The 18,574-nt window shown below is 53.8% G+C and overlaps 1 protein-coding gene across 4 annotated transcripts; it reads left to right on the forward strand.

Moving 5' to 3' along the window:
• The first annotated feature begins 174 nt into the window (after positions 1-174).
• Positions 175-8,469, forward strand: LETM2 (leucine zipper and EF-hand containing transmembrane protein 2). 4 transcript variants are annotated; one of them, XM_080370552.1, is made up of 10 exons: positions 176-491; positions 1,215-1,671; positions 1,829-1,972; positions 2,322-2,456; positions 2,910-3,113; positions 4,522-4,641; positions 5,258-5,368; positions 5,512-5,598; positions 6,389-6,463; positions 6,847-7,078. In XM_080370552.1, the coding sequence occupies exons 1-10, from the start codon at positions 445-447 to the stop codon at positions 6,877-6,879; spliced, it is 1,413 nt and encodes a 470-aa protein (XP_080226678.1). In that variant the 5' UTR covers positions 176-444; the 3' UTR covers positions 6,880-7,078. The 4 variants fall into 4 exon arrangements, with proteins under 4 accessions (XP_080226676.1, XP_080226678.1, XP_080226677.1 ...); XM_080370551.1 differs by lacking the exon at positions 6,847-7,078 and adding an exon at positions 7,085-8,469 and having other exon boundaries at positions 180-491; XM_080370550.1 differs by lacking the exon at positions 6,847-7,078 and having other exon boundaries at positions 175-491; positions 6,389-6,818.
• Positions 8,470-18,574: the final 10,105 nt, after the last annotated feature.

The following is an 18,574-nucleotide window of genomic DNA, read 5'->3' on the forward strand; positions in this document are numbered from 1 at the left end:
CTCCGGCACGGCCGCAGTCCTGTCTTCTGATTGGCTCCCGCTGAAGGAGCCGTGACGCAACGCGATGGCGTGATGGCGAGGGGACCATAGAGCGCCGCTCGCCGGGCTAGAGCGCCGCGGGCAGGGCGCGATGGGACGGCCCGGGAGGACTGGGGCCGCGGCCGGGCCCCTGGCGGGGAGCGGGGCGGGGCGGTGGGCACCGGCCCTGGGGTGGCGCAGCCGGCGGCCGGGGAGGGACCGCGGCGCCGGGGGAGCTGCGGGGAGCCCCGCGGTGCTAGCCCCGGCGTGGCCCGCTCGGCAGCCCGCAGGTCCCGCTAGCAGCCGCTGCACGGGCACACTGGGGATGTGCCCGCTGCGCGGGCCGCAGCGCTCCCCGCCCGCTCCCCCAGGCTCCCCGGCCGCCGCGCCGTGCTGCTGGCGCTGAGCGCCCCGCCGTTGGGCGCCATGGCGGCCTGCAGCTGCAGCGCACTCCTCGCTGCCGCCAGGCCCAGGTAAGGCGCGGGGCGGGCGCGGCGGGGCGAAGGCGCAGCAGCCCGGGGGAGACCGCCCCGAAGGCAGCGGGGGGGCTCCCTGGCGCCGTAACGCTTGTCTGCACCGATTTATTTATGTATGGCGACTGGTCTGTTCCGCCGTGTCCTGGCGTACACGCTCAGTGCATTATCAGCGCTTCAAACCAGAGTGCTTCTACAAAAGATTACCGGGCTAAACGTGAGAAGTACAAAGTTTGATTTATCTAAAACTAAAGGATTTCAACAGCTGTCATAACACACAGCAGCCCGCGAGGTCTTGGCTCTTCTAGGAAAAGAGATCGGGCTCTCTGACCCCTTGTCTCTCCCCGGTGCGCAGCCTGCCTTTTCCAGCTGAGGCTGCTGGGGGAGGGAGGGGGCAGGAAAACAGAGAACTCCGTTCTAGAGAGGGGAAGGGGCTTTGGTTTTTCTGTTTGCAACTGGGAAATTTTAGCTAGTGCAATCGGGTAGAAGGGCTTCCCAGAGACAGTCTGAAGTCTTGAGTTATTCTCCCTCAAGAGAAAAGTTGTTAGTGGGGGACAAATGCTTGGTATTTTATCCCACTACTGAAGGATCAGAATCTCAGATTCTGAAGCATCTACAAGATTGATTTCACGAGATTCATTTGGCACTAAGAATATTAGTTTGTGTGTAATGCCGAGGTACCTAAGCCACAGTGTACTATTACTTGCTTAAATACCTCTCCAGTTTCAGAGGCTCCCATCTTCTTGCGTTCTCCAATTCTCCATACACTCCAGCTGTTGCTTTTGTCCAATTAGTGGATTCTCATTTAAACCGGACTTGCATAAGAGCCTCTGAAAACCTGCCATCACCGCACTGTGCGCGGTTGGGCTTTGGCCTGCCTCCCTCACCGGCTAACACTGTGCGAACGTTTCACGTGTCCACCTGCTTGCATCAGGAGCTCCAAGACGAACCTCCGCCCCACCGAAGCACTGTAAAGCAGGGCACTAAGCCTGCTAAAACTCCAGCAAAACAAGTCGTAGAGGCTGCCGGGGGGAAAAAGTCTTTACGCCAAAAAGTTGTGGATGAACTGAAACATTATTACAATGGATTCCACTTGCTCTGGATTGACACTAAAGTGGCTGCCAGGATGGTGTGGAGGCTGTTACATGGTCAGGTCCTCACTAGGAGGGAGAGACGAAGGGTAAGTGCCAGACATACAAACACCTTGCTAAAACAATATATTAAAAGGCTTACTGTAATGAAAGAAGCTTAGCCACCCAGTTTCCACACTTCTTTGGAATACTTTTTTTTGTCTGTCTGGTTAAATAATAATTTCTGCTGTGCTCTTTTCTGTACAGTTGATGAGAACCTGCGCAGACCTCTTCCGCCTAGTTCCCTTCCTGGTGTTTGTTGTTGTCCCCTTCATGGAGTTTCTGTTACCTGTATTCTTGAAGCTCTTTCCTGAAATGCTGCCGTCGACCTTTGAGACAGAGTCAAAAAAGGTTTGTGCCCTTCCTGAAGATGTAGACTGTATATTCCAGCTCGCTAGCACATCTGTACATCTGCATAAAGAGCTGTCGTTTCCTGCCTGCTGCTGTAAATGAGTGCCAGCCTCATATGCATGTCTAGGTCCGGCAATCCTAGCTTATTCCTATACGGGACAGCAGAATTTGAAGATTGTACTGTAAAGAGTGATCAGTAGGAAAGTGCACAGCAATTTCATTTTCTACAGTAACCAAACTTTCATTGCGCGCTTTCAGTGCTGACATCTTATTTCTTCACTTTCTGAGAATCCCCTCCCTTCTGGTTTTCAAGTGGAATTTCTAATTATGTTTTATTTCCTAAATGAAGGAAGAAAAGCAGAAAAAGAAATTAAATGCAAAGCTGGAGTTAGCAAAGTTCCTGCGGGAGACCATTGCAGAGATGGTCAAAAGGAACAAAGCAGACACGGGACAAGGAAAACAATTCTCCACTTACGTGCACCAGGTAAAATGGGCTGTGCTGGGGATGACAGCAATAGGACTTACACCAGCCTTAGTGCTGTTATTTTGAGCAGATAATAAGGGATTTGTACGATTGCAGAGTATCTGCCAGCGCAGAGCTGTCCTGTCAGGTGTTACTGTTAACTGGATACCCTCTTGCAGCTAATAGGCTGCTGACACTGGCTTTTGACCCCATCTGTCAGAGCTGTTTATACAGACGAGCATTTCCAGCCTGGAACAACAGTGAAAGTTTTACACTGTGAAATCATTCAAGTGGCCACTCAAGAGCACTGCTTTGCTTCGGCTTTTTAACTACATCATTCTGTTTCCAGCAAGAGATGGGAATACCAGTGTGAGAAACAGGAAGGGCTGCTTCTTTTTAGAGGGGGAAGAGGATTCAGAAACTATTGTGCTGTTCGGGTTTGGCTTTTGGCCTTGATGCCTCTGCTTTGTTTAGATTCGTCACACCGGCCATCAGCCCAGTACCCAGGAGATCATACGCTTCTCCAAGCTCTTTGAGGATGAGCTGACCCTGGAGCACTTGGAACGACCGCAGTTAGTGGCTCTTTGCAAATTGCTTGAGCTGCAGCCCATTGGCACCAACAACCTGCTCCGCTTTCAACTTCTGCTGAGACTCAGAACTATCAAGGCAGATGATGAAGTAAGTTTAAAATAGCACAGATGACACTGCTTTGGTGGAATGCACGCTTTTTGCAATCTCAGGTTCTGCCCTCTGAATCACTGCCTGCTTTATGCAAGGCACTGCCCACACTCCGTCCTTAGATGTGAAGTTTAATACTGATGGCAGTCAGATTCTCCACATGAGAGATTCCAGGAAAAAGCAGAATGAGATTCTACCTGCACCCTTGCTGCATTTGGTGAGCCCAAATGAGTGTGGCACTGCAGAGATTGTCACTCTTTAGAACACCCTCGTATTTTTACTCTGGAGTCATACTAACTTGTTAAAAAAAAGAGAAGTTCCAATTCTGGAATAAATGGCATATGGAAATTCCAGACTTTAACCAACTGAATTCAGTATGAGTATATAATGTGACTGGATTTATCTAGCCTGGAGAAGGCAGAGGGAGAATCTGCTTGCTGTTTTCAACTGCCTAATGGGGTTACTTAGAAAACAGAACCAGCCTTACAGATGCATAGTGAAAGGACAACAGGTAGTGGTCTTAAGTTGCAGCAAGGGAAATTCCAACCTGGTAAGAAAATTAAAATCAATGAGGGGTAAACAGTGGAACATGTTGTCTAGAGGTTGTGAAATCCCATCCCTAGAGAGGCGCAAAGCATAAATGGAAAAGACTGAGCAATATAGAGAAACTTCTAAGTTAACCCTCTTTTGAACAGGAGGTTGGACTGGGGACCTCGAGAAGTCCCTTCCAGCCTACATTTTATGTTTGTGTAGGAACTGCAATTTGAAATGGTGTTAAGAATCTATTATGACACAGAGGAAAGACTGGAAAAGTTCTTGCTAGTAAGAGGTAACTAGTTCTGAAAGGCATGTGCAACTAACCACAGCCTCAGCTTTAAAGCTTGCTATCTTGACAGTTCTCAGGGTTGTCTGCCTTTGAGTGAATTCTTCAAATCTGTAGCATCACATGTAAAAGAGAAATTGTCAGTAATTGAGGCAGGGGTTGGACACAGAACAAAATGATCAGGACCAAAGTTTTTCATCCTCTGTAGCTGAAGACTGTCATCTTTCAAGGACAGAATGAGTTATCTACAGCAGGGGTCCTCAAACTACAGCCCGCGGGCTGGATACATCCCCCCAGGGTCCTCAATCCAGCCCCCGCCCCCTGCCCCCCCCCCCCCCCCCCCCCGGTGGTTGGGGGGGAAACCAAGCAGCCGCAGATGACTGTCTGCTACTTCATCTGTGCGCCAGCCCCCTGTTCAAGAAGTCTGAGGACCCCTGATCTACAGCATCATTTCCATCTCACCTTTGTATTGGTATGACTTTATGCATGCTTACCTAGAGACATTTCTTTGGTCTGAAGCTCATCAGTTACATCAGGGTTTTGGTTTACTCTGTGCCTAGGTAGGAACATTCCTTTTTGTTTCAGATGATTGCCAAGGAAGGAGTCAATGGCCTAAGTGTGTCTGAACTGCAGAGTGCATGCAGAGCCAGAGGAATGCGATCGTTGGGTCTCTCAGAGGAGCAGCTAAAGGAACAGCTCACACAGGCGAGTATGCTCTGGTCTGCTCTTGTTTGACAAGATTTCTCCTAGGACAGAGCGGCGTGCACTGTTCGGTTCAGATTGAGCAGGCATAGTTTTGCTAAGAATTCATGCAGGTGGATTCTCACCTGCATAGCTGAGCTTTAAGGCATGTAGTATCCAGATTATGTCTTAGACTAAAGAGAAAACCAAGTAGCATCAGGATCAGTAGGAGCAAGACGAAGTTGGGAGGGGAGCAGAATATGTTTTAAGCTTCTAAAGTAGCCAAGACTTGCAGCAGAGCTAACACTAGTCTTGCAAGCATTCAGACAGATTACAGACACTGCTGTAGATGCTGTATTTCAGATAAGCTGTAGGTAATTCAAAGCATTTGGCTTTCACTGCTGGCTGTTTGTCAGTAGTGGTGGTGATACCTCACTAGTAGCTGGAAACTTCCTCTAGTGCGTGTTCCATCAGGTATTCTTACCTCTTCAAAACTATTTCTTCTCATTATGGTAACTTAAAACTGTGTTAGGCAAACTCAAGACAGCTTTAAGATCTTTAAGGACAAAGAGTGCTATATAAATAAGTACTGACATAGAGCTGATATGAAATAACTTCTCCTTCTGTTTTCTTCTAACAGTGGCTGGATCTGCATTTGAAAGAGAATGTTCCACCTTCTCTGCTCCTGCTTTCCCGTGCCTTGTACTTAATAGATATAAAGCCACAATCTGTTCCAGTTCCACAAAGCAAGGTGAGTTGTTTGAATAGAACTTTTGGGTTAATAGTTTAACCATTATGCATTATAAAGGTGAAGCATTGTGACGTGAATCTTGTTCTTTGGTTCTCGAAGTGGACTGATGTTATAACTGTGCTGAACTGTATGTTCTTCTGTAGATAGGTGAAACCGCTGAAATCGTGACATCCGTTCTTGAAGGTCAAGAGACCCTAATGGATCCTGCTCCCATTGTACAGGGAAGAAAGGTTAGGAAATAGTGGTCTACAAGTGGGAAAATGAGTCTGTAGTGCTGTAATCTTTGGGAGGAGCGTCTGAACAAACCTTTCCACAGCTGGACAAAAACCAGCATTTGACACATTATGATACAATGTGCACGTTGATGTTATGTGCACAGAGCCCATAAGCACTGTATATTTTTCATGATGTACATGTTTTTGCCTGATGGCCTCACAGTTGCATACTCTGACTTAAGAGACAATGGAAGGGTGCTGAGATCTGCTGTGGCACGCCTTGTCCTGTTGTTGGGTAGTAACAGCTGGTTATTCAATACCATGTTCCTAGCTTTCAGCTAGAAGAGCACTCACAAGCTTCTAAGCTGCTTTAGGCACGTAAATACAGAGACTTCAATGCAGGGACGTTTAGCTCAGAGAAGCCAGTTAAAATTAACTTGTTTTCAGCTCTCCTGGTGGAATTGGGCTGAGTTGTCTGGGACAAAAAGAGTCAAGATCGCTAGAGTAAGAAAGCCAGAGCATATGGTTCTCAGCATAAGGCTGAAGCTATTTCCTTAGATTAGTCCAAGCTGCTAAAAGCAGCAACAGAAATTGAAGGAGAATATTGTGTCAACTACTAGAAGTATTTCCAAATGGCTCTGTTAAATTGCGTAGGGGAAATGACAGAAACGCTGACATACAGCTTTTGCAAACGTGCATTGCAGGGAACAGCCTTACCTAGAAAGGAGAAGGGACTGTACAGCGTCTAGCTAGAGCTTTGTTTTCTGAAAGGGTTCTGTAACTTAAAGCTGCTTTTTCCTTAAAGAATGAAGAGCTTGTGTCTCAGCCAACAGAGAAATTGCCAGTCTCGGAAGTGTCAGTTAAGCCTCCCTCACGAGAGGTAAGCTTGTCAAAATTCTTAGACCTTCCAAAGGAGATTGTTCTTTACAGAACTTACAAACTGGAAATTTATGCTACAAGATGTGAATATTGAGTTCAAGGAGTGACTGAAGAAATTGTGGACGAGAACTGCATGGGGGGCTGTTAAATGCAAAAATACAACATGTGACTGAGAGGCTGCAGTCAAACTGGGGAAGGTAGCGGAGCTTTGTGGGAAATGTGTGTCCATTCCTTGTGGTCTTCGTAATAATCTTGCTTTGGACCACTAGGTTAGACCAGTCTTCTGTCAGAAGTGTTAAGTGCCATTTTGTATCTGTAAAAAACATTTCTACAGTGACTTGTCTTTTGCTCTTTTCTTTCTGTGAATACTTGATTTTGGTTTAGCTGCTTATGTCTACATCCAGGATGCCCACTTAAGGCAAGTTTGGGAGTCCAGACTGACATTTTACCAGCAGGAGAATGTTCCTTTACCCTGAAGAACTGTGTTCTTAATCAGCTGTTACTCTCCAGGGCAGCTTCCCGTAGTAAATGGGAAGATAGCCTTCTTCAAAAAAGGTGTTGAATTTCAGGAAGCGTTTGTATTGGTGCTGCCTAAAAGCTGCCACTTTTCTCTTACACCTAGACCAAAATGGAAGCATCTCAGAGCAGCAAGGCCGGTGCCAATGGAGTCTAGCCTGAAACCAGCGAGGACTGTTTAACGCTGGGAGGGAAGAGCTTTCGTCTCTGCACCTCCTTAAAAGGGAAGAGTGATTTTTCCAGGAGGCCACGAGCAGGTGGCAGTAGCCCTCAGGGGCCTCTCCCTATTCCAAGCTTATTAGCAACTAGGCCATGCTGAGGCTATCTGGGTATCTTCTGTACTCATCCCCTACCCCAGCCATTTTAACTTATGTTGTAAATATTTTAATAACGATGCTACTGTCTGTGCTGTTACTGAACAGGTGTTTGTGCTCTTAAACCTTAGGAAAGGCAGCTTTTTCATTGTCATAAAGACCTGGGCACAGAATGAGCTAGGCTGGAAGTCCAGTAAAGCCCATTCCACATCTTGAAATCCTGTGCAGGAAAATACCCACATATCCAGGGCTCGGAGGTTGTCTTGCTGCTGCAGCTTTACAAGCTCAGGCTCTTGATCCTAGTTAGTGTGGTTTAACCAATAACTAGTGCACAGAGTGACCCATGTAGCCATCGTATTTCAGTCACACTTATAAACGGAGGCCCAGCACCCTCCTCAGGGGTGTGGCTGAACTTTACTGTTCAGAAAGACTTAACAGCTTGCTGGACTTGCAGAGTGGTGAAGGGGACAACTTCCACTGTGTGAGCATTTGCATTCATCAATAAGAGCTGCAACAGGTGCCAGACACTGTTGCAGAAGGCAGATACTTGCATTTTTAGGTTCCCACTGGGTTGTGTGAGTTAGCAACCTGGGGACCCACACACATTTCCCAAGTCTGGTGTAAGACTTGGTTGAAATTTTATCAGGCTCAGAACTTCACATCAGCAAGTGCTCTCAGACTTACTATACTTTACAAAATAATTCTTTACAACACTCCAGTGTTGACTGGCTTTTTTTTGGTATCCAGAGGAGGATACTGAAAAGCTGTTTTTAGCATTTGTAGTTTTCTTACTTCGTCCTATGTAAATGTTCAAAAACTCACATCATGGATTTTAAATATGTATATTTATACTCACTGTAAAGTTAGACTTGGTGCTAAGTAGAATGAAATGTCTTTTCTAGAGGTCAGACAGCCTTTAGAACAATCAGACTCAAAAAAAGCCAGTCATCTCAAGGTCAGGTGTTTGAGCACTTTAAACATGTGACTTCAGGCTCTTCCTAGCAATGTAGAAAGAGCTTGCAGAAGACAGCTGCTGTTGTACCGTGTTCTTAGCTCTGTACCTGCACCTCTACCTTGTTAGTACAGACAGTATCCCATGCTGAATATTTGTGTTTAACTGGTGGCTAGTAAACGAGAACAAATGTTTCAATAAAATAACCCCATTGCTCAAGTGTTACTCCTGCCTCTGTGTAGCACAGCTGAGATGTCGCTGGTGCCATTACTTCGCTGGCTGAGACAGAAGAGCCTTTGGCTGCTTGTCTGTTTAACAGAAGCCTCGTCTCCAGCGCTGATTGTTGCTGTTACTTGAACAGAACTGTGACCTAACATCGGCAGAGCCTGCTTCAGCTAGAAAAGCAGTTTGTCCCCTGAAGAGCTGAGTACGAATGTTGTTCAGTGCGAGGTTTCACTGGTGTTGAGCACCAAGACTAGAGTGAAGAAGTGAAAGAATGCAAGTAGCTTCTGTAGTATGGCTAAAGCAAGTAAACAGCGTAAATTCCTGATTTCAGGGTGAGTGGGAAGAGCTACGCGAGGGAAAGGTTCCCCTGTTGTGAAGCACACAAATAGGGTTTGCAGAGCCAGCCTAGTTCACTAAACCTTATCAAAGCAAGATGTCACAGACAGGAGGGAAGTTGTTACCTTTTGATAAAGTAAACAAGCTCTGTGTAACTGGATAAGATTTCTTGAAGTGCAAAAGAAGAGAAGCAGCAGTGAAATAAGCTTGAGTAAGTGTTGCTGCAGGGATTGAGGCAGCTGCAGCCAAGCCACGCGTTCAGGATCTGCGTTATCTTCGAGTCACCAATCTGCTGCATCGATTCAGAAGCCAGAGTTGTGTGTGCTCTCATGGGGCTACACATGCAGCTTCAAGACGAGTAGAAAAGCCGGTACTGCTAACCAAAGGGCCACTGCCCTGGGGCCACGGTGGGAGGCCTCCTCCAGGTGTCTGCAACTGGCATTTGAGACAGGCATCTCGAGAGCCATCGCTGTAGGACAGGCAGTGTCGCTAACATTAATGCAATCTGCGGGAATCAATCCCTGTTCCACACCAGCAGATAGGTACAACAATTCCGTTAATGATTTTTCTAGCTCTGCCACACTGCCCCAAACCCCCGTTTGTTGCCAGCAGTCAGTAGTTCACATTACTATTACCAAGGGACGTGTTTTTCAGTATGATGTGAAGTAATTAGTCTACGCAGGAAGCTCACAAATAAACCTCAGCCAGGGCTTCCCCTAAGCTGGAAGCCATCGCTGGTACCTGTCATGGTTTAACCCCAGCCAGCAGCTAAGCACCGCACAGCTGCTCACTTGCTTTCCCCTGCCAAGGGATGGGGAGGAGGTTCAGGAAAAAGCTACAACTCGTGGGTTAAGAACAATTTAATAATTAAAATATACTAATTGTAATGAGGAGAGAGAATCCCAAAGGGAAAAAAAATCCAAAAAGGAACAAAAAAGCCCCAAATGATATCTGCTCACCCCTGGCCTAGCCGGGCCCCCAGCAGTGACTGGCCGGCCCCAGCCGACTCCCCCTGGTTCATACGCTGAGTGTGAGGGTCTGTGGTATGGAATATCCCTTTGGCTAGTTCAGGTCAGCTGTCCCAGCCGTGTCCCCTCCTGATTCCCCATGTCCCTCCAGCCCTCTCACTGACAGGGTCCAAGAAACTAGAAAGCCCTTGACTTAGTATTGACATCGCCCAGCAAGGACCAAACCCATCAGTGTGCTCTCAGCGTTGCGCTCACACCAAACCCAAAGCGCAGCACCGCACCAGCTACAAGGAGGGAAATAACTCCCACCAGGGTGCACGAGCACCGGTGCGGAGCTGCACATCCACCTCCACCCGTGTCCCAGCAGGAGTGGGGGGGGTGGTCCTGCGCCGGCACACGGCCACGCGTGGCCAGTGCCACTACCCACCGGCAGATAGCAGCAGCATCCAATTCTTGTCCCGAAACGCCCCAAAATGGGCTGCGTGGAGCTCCAATGCCGCCTTTGGGAGCACCCCAAGCTGCTGCCAAGCTCTGCGTGTGCCCAGCTCCGTCTGTGCCCACGCAGCCACCCTGCCCGGGTCGGGCCACCTCCGGGCCAGGCACCGGCAGCGTGTGCTGAACGCACACCTTACAAAGGGATGCAAAACATCGCACGTCCCGGGTGCTCCTACAGCTGCCTGTGAAGCCCGGTGGATTTAAGCCAGGATCCTGCCTCCCAAGAGAAGCGACATTCAGCATCCAGTGCCCAAACCGCTCAGATCCCATCAAAGACAAGCCGTGCTCCTTGCCGCACCGAGGGCTCGCTTGCTGCTCGTGCTGCTCCCCGCTTTCTGGGGCTACCTGAGCCAGCCTGGGGGGGGACAGCCGCCTGCAGGGCTCTGCTCCAGCTTGCGCCCAGCCAACAGCCATGCTGGGCTCAAGCTCCAGCTCCCCAAGCAGCACATAAAAGCCACATGTAGAAGGAGCGTTGTGAGCCCTTTCTCATTTTAAAGAGCTGGCTGCAGCCCTGTAACAACAGAGCAGCACATGGAGAGCCTGGTCCTTGCACGCAACCCTCCCCTAACAAGCCAACGCCTGTGTCAGGGAAGGCAAAGTTGGGTTGAGAAAATGTTTTTATTTCCAGGGGCAATTAAGAGCCACAGGAGGGAGCGTTACCCAGAAATGCCCTCCCAGCAGAGCCCGTCTGAAGGCACCCATCATGGCTGAGGAATTTCCAATTCCCAGAATCAGCCATTCATTAGCGCAGCGTAATGAAGTGTTTTCAGCACCAACCAGACTTCAAAGGTCTCTGTTCTCGCTGTGCCTGCAGCAGCAGCTGAGCTTCAAAGCTCAGACCCCGGCATCGCGCCCAGGCCCGCTCCGGCCAGCGCAGGCAACACAATCCCGCTTGGATGCACACCGAAGAGCTGGCCCCACGCTTTGCAGTGCTGCCCCGGCTGCCTGCCCCCCAGACACCCCTCCTGCCCCTTGCACACCCCCATGGGCAGCCCATCAGTGGGGCACAGGCACAGTGGAGATGGGGTCCCAAGGCTCCCGCTCACCCATGGGCATCGCTGCCTGGGCACCGCTCCTGCGGACTGCCTGGGAGCCAGTGCCGGAGCCACGTCCTGCCCCGTGCCCCCCGGGAGACTCCCTGTGCCAGCGTCACCAGCACACAGACGTGCTTCCTGCGCTCCTACCAGCTTGCCAAGCTTGTCACCGCTGCGCTTGCAGCCCGTGGAAGCAAGGTCCCCGGTGCAGCGAGCGAGCCCGGTAGGTAGGTACCTTCCGCACAGCGGCAACAGGCTCACCTTCCCCCTTCCTTAAGGCTGCATCCAACACAGACCAGGGTGCCGGCAGCACTGACAGCTGAGCAGGATTAGGCTGTCGGCTTCCCAGGGTAAACAGCAGAGACAGGCTCGGGAAAGCTGATTTTTGAACCAGTACGAACACTCTGTTGCAGACCTGAGGGGGTCTGAGCCCACCTGGTCACAGGTACAGGGCAGGATAGTCACTGCCTCGCTGCAGCAGCGCCAAGGTTGTGCCTGGCAGCATCGGCCCCTGATAAGGGCTGTTGGGGGGATGAGCAGGGAGGAGGAAGGCTTTTTCTGTCTTTGCTTCTGGAGCTGTAGAATCAACACTGTCCTGTTTTCCAACCTGCCTGCACTAAAGCAGCATTATCTGGGGTGTCTGAGCACCTGACTCTGTAAATGAGGGTTTCGGGTGATGGCACGTGCCTGCAGCCCTCTGGAGAGGCAAAGGCCATGCACAAGTTTCTCCACAGCTGGGAATGGGCGTCAGCAGCAGCTCACCAGCAACATTTCCAGAGAAACCCCAGCCACCAGCAGCTGAACTGCTTGGGCAGAGGCAGGAGAGAGCAGCTGTGGGGAGAAGACCCCTCTCAGCCCATTTCACAGCCTGTTATGCAAAACCCAAGCTATCCCCTACAGAATAATAATAACAGCAGCAAAAGCACCCAGCCCTGGAGCTGTGGAGCACTTACTAGTGATGCCTGGGACACTCTGGGGGCTGTGGTGAAGCTGGGGAGCACTTACCAGTTGTACCTGGAACGCTCTGGGGGCTGTAGGGCAGCTACAGGGCAGGAGCCCTTTTCCTGCTCTGGTTTTAAAGGGATCCACCTGCTCCCCCCGCCCAACCAGGGCTCTCAGGAGTGGCTCTACCTCCCCGGGGGCTTCTGGCAGAGCCTAAGGGGTCCCAGGGGTGAGCAAGGGAGCAGGGCTGTGCTTTTGGAACTGTTCCCACTTTGCAGATGACAAGTGAGCAGTGCAGGGGGGCACAGCGCCCTGGGGTGCACCCAGCCCAGGAGCTGGAGGAGATACTCCCCTGCCAGGGGTCCTGCTCAGAGCATGGTGGTCCCGGGGGACAGCACAGGGCTGTGCCAAAGTGCAAATCACCAACAGCTGATTGCTCAGGCCACCCAGCAAAGGGGAGGCTGTGCCCTGGTGTTCCTGCCCCAGAGGAGAGGGGGAAATGGCTCTGTCTTGCCCATGCACACTTGGAGCATGGGGGGTCTTGCTGGGGCTGCCCCTTGCACGTCTCAGCAGTGCTCCACAGGCCTTGTCCCTCGGGGATGCTCCGCGTTGGGCGTGCTGCACGGCTCCAGCACCAGCCCTCAGCCGGCTCTGCCGTGGGCTGCCCCATGCAGCCGGTGGACCGGCACACCGGGAGATCTACCTGTGGCCACCCAAAAGCTTTTCTCCATGCCCCTGAGTGCTGCAGACCCCCTGCCCCAGCTCCTGGCACCCAGGGGGCCCGTTTGCTCCCCTGATACAGAAAGGAGTCGGGACTCAGCCGGGGAGGAACCAGCTCTGCCAGCCAGCGCTTTGGCTGCGGCGGGGCAAAGACACGTGCCCCCCCTCCCAGGGCTGCTTTGGCTCTGCCAGGCTCCCGGGAAGGGGGTGCCAGCCCCACACAGAGCCCAGCGGCACCTAGGGAGCCCACATCACCCCCTGAGCCACTCTGCATCCCCATCTCGGTGGGATCCCTCCCACTGCCAGGCTCTGGGCTGCACGGCGCAATGGCAGGCCTGGCCGGGGGACAAGCGCCACATTATTCTGGCAGCCTGGAAAGTTTTCAGGGTGTTTGGAGAATTTGGAGTTGAATTTCAAATTGTCAGAGGCTTTTCCGGTCTTGGTGCAAGAGGTAGGCAGAAAATAGGAGATAATACCCTTAAATTTCCTGCAAATGGGTAATGTTCCCTTGAAAGATGGCCACTCCGACAGTCCTTAAATACATCTTAGGAGAACATCTTATACCACATAATACAGGATAATGAGGGAAGTCATCTCCTCCCGCCCAGTGTTCCAGACCTGCGACTGCTCTGACTTCTGAACCTGACTGATCTCCTCCTGGCAGCGTTTAGCAACTGCCTGGGGAAGGTTGAGTTGGAATGATCAGATACTAGCTCCTTTGAGCGCTGCTTTGCCAGCTGGGCTCAACCAGCCCTCAGAGGAGCAGCAGCTTTGTCCAAAAGGTCTGGCAGCCCTCAAGCATCCTGCACTGCCTGAGAGATGCCTTCTGCCAGAGATAGGGACAGGGATGGGGATGGGGACAGGGACGGGTCCATCTGCTGGGGTCAGGTGGCCCCCCAGCCCTGCAGCTGTCTGAAACTCACCCACCGCTGCCGTCCTTAAACACGGCGTGTTTCCTCCAGGTAACCCAAGATCCAAGCGAGCTGCTCAGCTCTGCAGCCTTGGCAGCTTCACTGGGGTGTCAAGAGCTGCAAGTTACCCAGCCGAGGTGTGGAAGCATGAGGTGGCCTGTTGTCTGCTTGTTTTATGGTCATTAACAATAATTAACATGGGAAGCAGTGGTTGGCACCCAGGGCCGTGATGGGCACCCAGCCCCGGGGCTTGGCTTAGCCCCCGTTAGCTCAGCTCGCAGTGAGCTGTCCTCATTGCCTACCTGCTCCCTCCGAGCGCCGACCCTGCGCCAGCTCCAGCAGCTCCCTCGGGATGCTCCTGCCTGGCAGCCCCTGCTTGAGGCGGCAAGAGAGGAGGGGGCTGGCGGGGTGTCCTGGGCAGGATGAAGGCAGAGCCAGCCTGTGCCTGCTGCTGAGGGAGCAGCACATTCTTCTGCTGAGAGGTTTTGCAGATGGAGAGCGACGAGGGACTGGCAGGGAGCCTGCGGCACCACCTGGGCACTGCACGGCTGCGGGCGAGCTAAGGTGCTCCCACAGCCCCATCCTCCTGGCTGTGCTCCACTGTGGCCGTGCCACGCTGGCGCCTGTGCGAGAGCTTGCTTCATGTCTGTTTTCCTCCTGTGCTTTTAATTTAGAAAGATCTGGAAGCTGGGGCTTGCTCTTCCCCGGTTTTTCTGTGGTGACCCCCAGCCGTGCGGCAGGGCTGCCAGCTTTGGTGTTCCACCTGGAAGTGAGCACAAATCGTGGATGAAGCCACCCTTCTGCTGGGGGGAGTAGGGTGCTGGGGCCAGGCGGTGGGGATGAGCCCAGAGCAGTCCTGGGACACTTACGCATCCCTGAACAAACCTGTTTGCAGAGCCAGAATCCCCGCACCCTCGCAGGCTGGTGGCTGCTGCAGGGCTTTGGGGACGAGGCTCAACCCCCTGCCCCCCCGGCAGGCAGCTGGCCTCTGGCCTGGGAGAAGCAAGTCCTTCCCGAGTGGATTTGTGCTGCAAAGCTGCAGAGAGGGGCTCTGGTCCCCCGTGCCCCTCAGCAGGCACCTGTGGGTGCTGCGGGGCCACAGCACGTGCCTGAGTCTCAGCTCTGCCCAGGGTGCCAGGACCCCAGTGCCTTCCTGGGACCCCCACAGGTGCAGAAAGGGGGGAGTCAGCGGTTTTGCTACATGACCCCCGAACAAGCGGAGGAAGCGAACCCAGAAGAGCCCCATAAATTACTGGATTCTGTTCTGCAACATCGGGCAAATTAAGTGTTGAGGAGATCCAAGGCCGTGTGTGCTTTGGCGTGGGGAGAGCTTTTCCAGCCATGCCGGTGCCAAACACCTTTCAGCCCTCCCCTCTGCTCGGAGAGCCAGCTCCTCCACCAGTTTATCCTTCCCCCGGGCATCCCTGCACTATCGCTGCTCCCAGCTTGGAGCCGGGATTTATGGCACCCGTGTCTGCCGCCATCCCACCAGCGGACGGCTGTGCCGGTGCAGGGGCAGCGGCTTGCCCAGGGGACGGGGGATTTCTGCTGGATGCTGGTTGGAAACGTCTCCTGTGCCACAGCCAGCCCTGGTCCTTGCATCAGCCTCGTCCCCAGAAAGCTGTTGGGGAAAGATGCACTGGTCAGCACTTTTATAGTAGATTAATATTCAGAGGGAAAAGCACTGATGTAGTGAGGCCCAAGCACAACAAAGGCTGAGATTTATAGCCTCCTGTATTCGAGCGTTGCATTCCGAGCAGGCTTTCTGTCTCTGTTATAAATTTGTAACAAAGGAGACGGAGGCTTACACCAGCTTAAAGTAATGTAGAACAAGGGCTCGAGAGCCAAACCTTGCGCGGAGTGTTACGGGGTGCAGGCAACAACATCCCTGGGTTGTCCACAGGGATGCTCCCGTCTCACCTCTGCCCATCCTTGCACGCTCCCATGCCCTGGCTGGACACGAGGCCGTGGCACAGGGATGCTGGGGGGCCTTCCCCGCGTGGCTGGAGCTGAGCCGCGGTGCTGCCCCTGGCCCAGCACAGGCTGCCTTCAGGATTTGGGAGCTTCCCATCCCGGAGCTGTGCTGGGAGGCCAGCTGCACAGCCAGGCAGCACGCAGGGGTGCGAAGGGTGCAGGGTCCCTTCCGAGCCCGCTGCACAGTGGTGGGGCTCAGATGGGAGCAGGAATCATCCACAGCTGCCCCGGTTCATAGCCGATGTTTTGTTTGGATGAAATGAAGCCGATCCGTGGCGTTTGACAGGGTCTGGTGCGCGAGCTGTCAGGGCGGTGATGTGCAGCGGGGGAGCCTCGCCAACAGCCGTGCCAAGTTCCCTCCTCGGGAGAGCTGGAGCGGACGGTGTGACCGGGGCCGGGATGCGTGCCAGGACACCGACATCCTCTGCAGGTCTGGGCAGCCGTGCCTGGGCAGGGGCACAGACCCCTATGCGAGCGGCCCCCTCCAGAGCCACCCCCCATGCCCAGCATCCACCCCACGGATGGGGCTGCGAGAGGGGGTTGAAGGGGCGGCCGCCCCTGGGCATCCCTCGGGTTTTGGGAAGCGTGGCCCCCAGCTCGGGGCAGATGATGGATGCTGGGGGCTGCAGCCGTGGCCCCACTGCTGCTGAGCTTCCTGCGGTCTCCGCTCGGCAGTCCCCCACCTCTCGGCGGGGACAGGGATATTTCCTTGCAAGAAAGCAATTTACAGCTGGAACCTCCCTCCCACTCTGCTCGGCACAGGCTGCACCGCAAGGGGGGCTGCGTGGGACCGTGGGGGGCTGCATGGGAGTGTGGGGGGCTGGGGCTGCTGGCACTCTTCTGCACCGCACTCGCCCGGCCAGTCCATTGCCCACCCCGCACGGGGCAGGGTGCCACAGGGCTGCTGCAGCTCCGAGGCAGCGGGGTCCAGGGGGGAGCCACGTGCCCCCCTTGCAGGTTGCCTCCACCACAGCTGTGCACATCTGGTTCTGTCTTAGCTCAGCTGTGGGTGGCCGGGGCGAGCTGGAGCCGGACCCCGGGTCCCACTGACCCTGCAGCTGGGTGGGACGCGCGGGGCGGAGGGGCGGCTGGGTTGGGGGGGTCGCTCCCCATGCAGCCGCTGAGCTGTGCTCTGGGAGCCGGGCCACGGGATCCCGCATCAAGGTGGAATTGCAAAGGTTTCCTGCCATGGCTGGCAGCGGGACAAAGCCCAGCTCAGCGCCGAGCGGAGCAGCCAGGTCCTGGGCTGGGGCCAAGAGATTGTCTCGGTCCTGCACAACCGGAGGGCTTTAAAAGGAGAGAAAGAGGAAGGCGAGGAGTGGAAGAGACAAAGGATGCTGTGAGAGCCAAACACGCCGTTGTCGGCTGAGTGCTCGGTGGCCGCCAGTGCCCAATGCCCCCTGCCACCCACTCAGGGGGCTCCCGCAGGCAGCAACTCCAGATCCCCCGTTGTTTTGGGGTCATTTCCCAGGGGACCCCGTCCCACCCACATCCTAAGTTCAATCGCAGTGAGGAGGGTCCAGCATCAGGCAGGGCCGGAGAAGCTGCAGGCACCCCCCAGGCAGAGACCCAGCGCGCTGGGCGATGGGGGTGGCGCTGCTCCCACGGGTCCCCACTCAGCCCTGAGTGGGGCTTCCCAGTGTGTCCTGCACAGGGGTTGCAGGATGATCTCCTGCAGCCTCGCCCCAGGCTTGCTGCCACCCTTGGGGCTGGTGGCTCAGGGTCCTGCTCCCTGTGGGGTCCTGGAACCAGCTTTGGGGTGCCTCAGTCTCCTGGAGTTTTGGGGTGCCTCAGTCTCCTGGAGTTGCCCGTGGCTCTGCAGGAGTGACCGTCCATGCCCAGGGCACTGGGTCCCCGAGGGATGCGAGAAGAGCACCCAGCTGTGCGTGCCCATCCCTTCCCCAGCCTCGCAGCATGCATTAGCAGTGCTGCTGGAGTCGCTCTGCTTATTATCATATTTAATTGCCCTCCTGGTAACCCCAGGAAATGAGCAGAAGATTGTGATAGCAGCAGTTTTGGATGATGTAAACACGAGCTCCATCTTTCCCTGCTGCCTTGCCAAGTTGGTCCCAGGGAGAGCGGTGATTTATGGAGACCCCGGCCCCACTCCTGGCTGCCTGGACTGCGAGTTTAATCTAGGACTGTGAATTCAACATAAATCACTTGATTAAAAGCTTTACTTAATTTAGATGGGGGGGGGGGGGGGGGGGAAGGGAGGCAGAGCACAGCTGATCGATTTAATTTACACAGGGAAATAGCAACAAGCAGATGCTTTTAAAAGGGCCAGTGAGGATGCCGCAGCCGTTTCACCTTAACCATTTAAGTGCTCAGTAAAGGGGTGGCAGCTTGTCCCCCCCGCGGGGTGAGCCACCACCTGCCCCCCTGCCCAGAACCCGCATGCCTGAGCAGCTTGGGGGGCTGTGGAGTGCATGATGCCCCCACGATGCCCCGATTGAGGGTCCTCAGCAGCATCTTTAACCACCCCAGGCTTCTCAGGTGATGAAACACCTTTCCCAGGGCCAGCGGTTTCTGGAGGCAGCTGGTGAAGTTTAAATGCAAACAGGCTGGGGCTGGCACTGGCACTGGCTCCAGGACCCTGGGAGCAGGAAAAAATACAGGAAAAGTGGAGAGGTTGAACCAGAGCCACAGCAGTTACACCAGGGGGGGAGGGCTGCCTGGCCGGACCCCCATCACCCCAGCCCTGTGGGGCTGTGTCACTCCGAGC

Source organism: Falco punctatus, assembly GCF_963210335.1.
Source record: "Falco punctatus genome assembly, chromosome: 20".
Lineage (NCBI taxonomy): Eukaryota > Metazoa > Chordata > Aves > Falconiformes > Falconidae > Falco > Falco punctatus.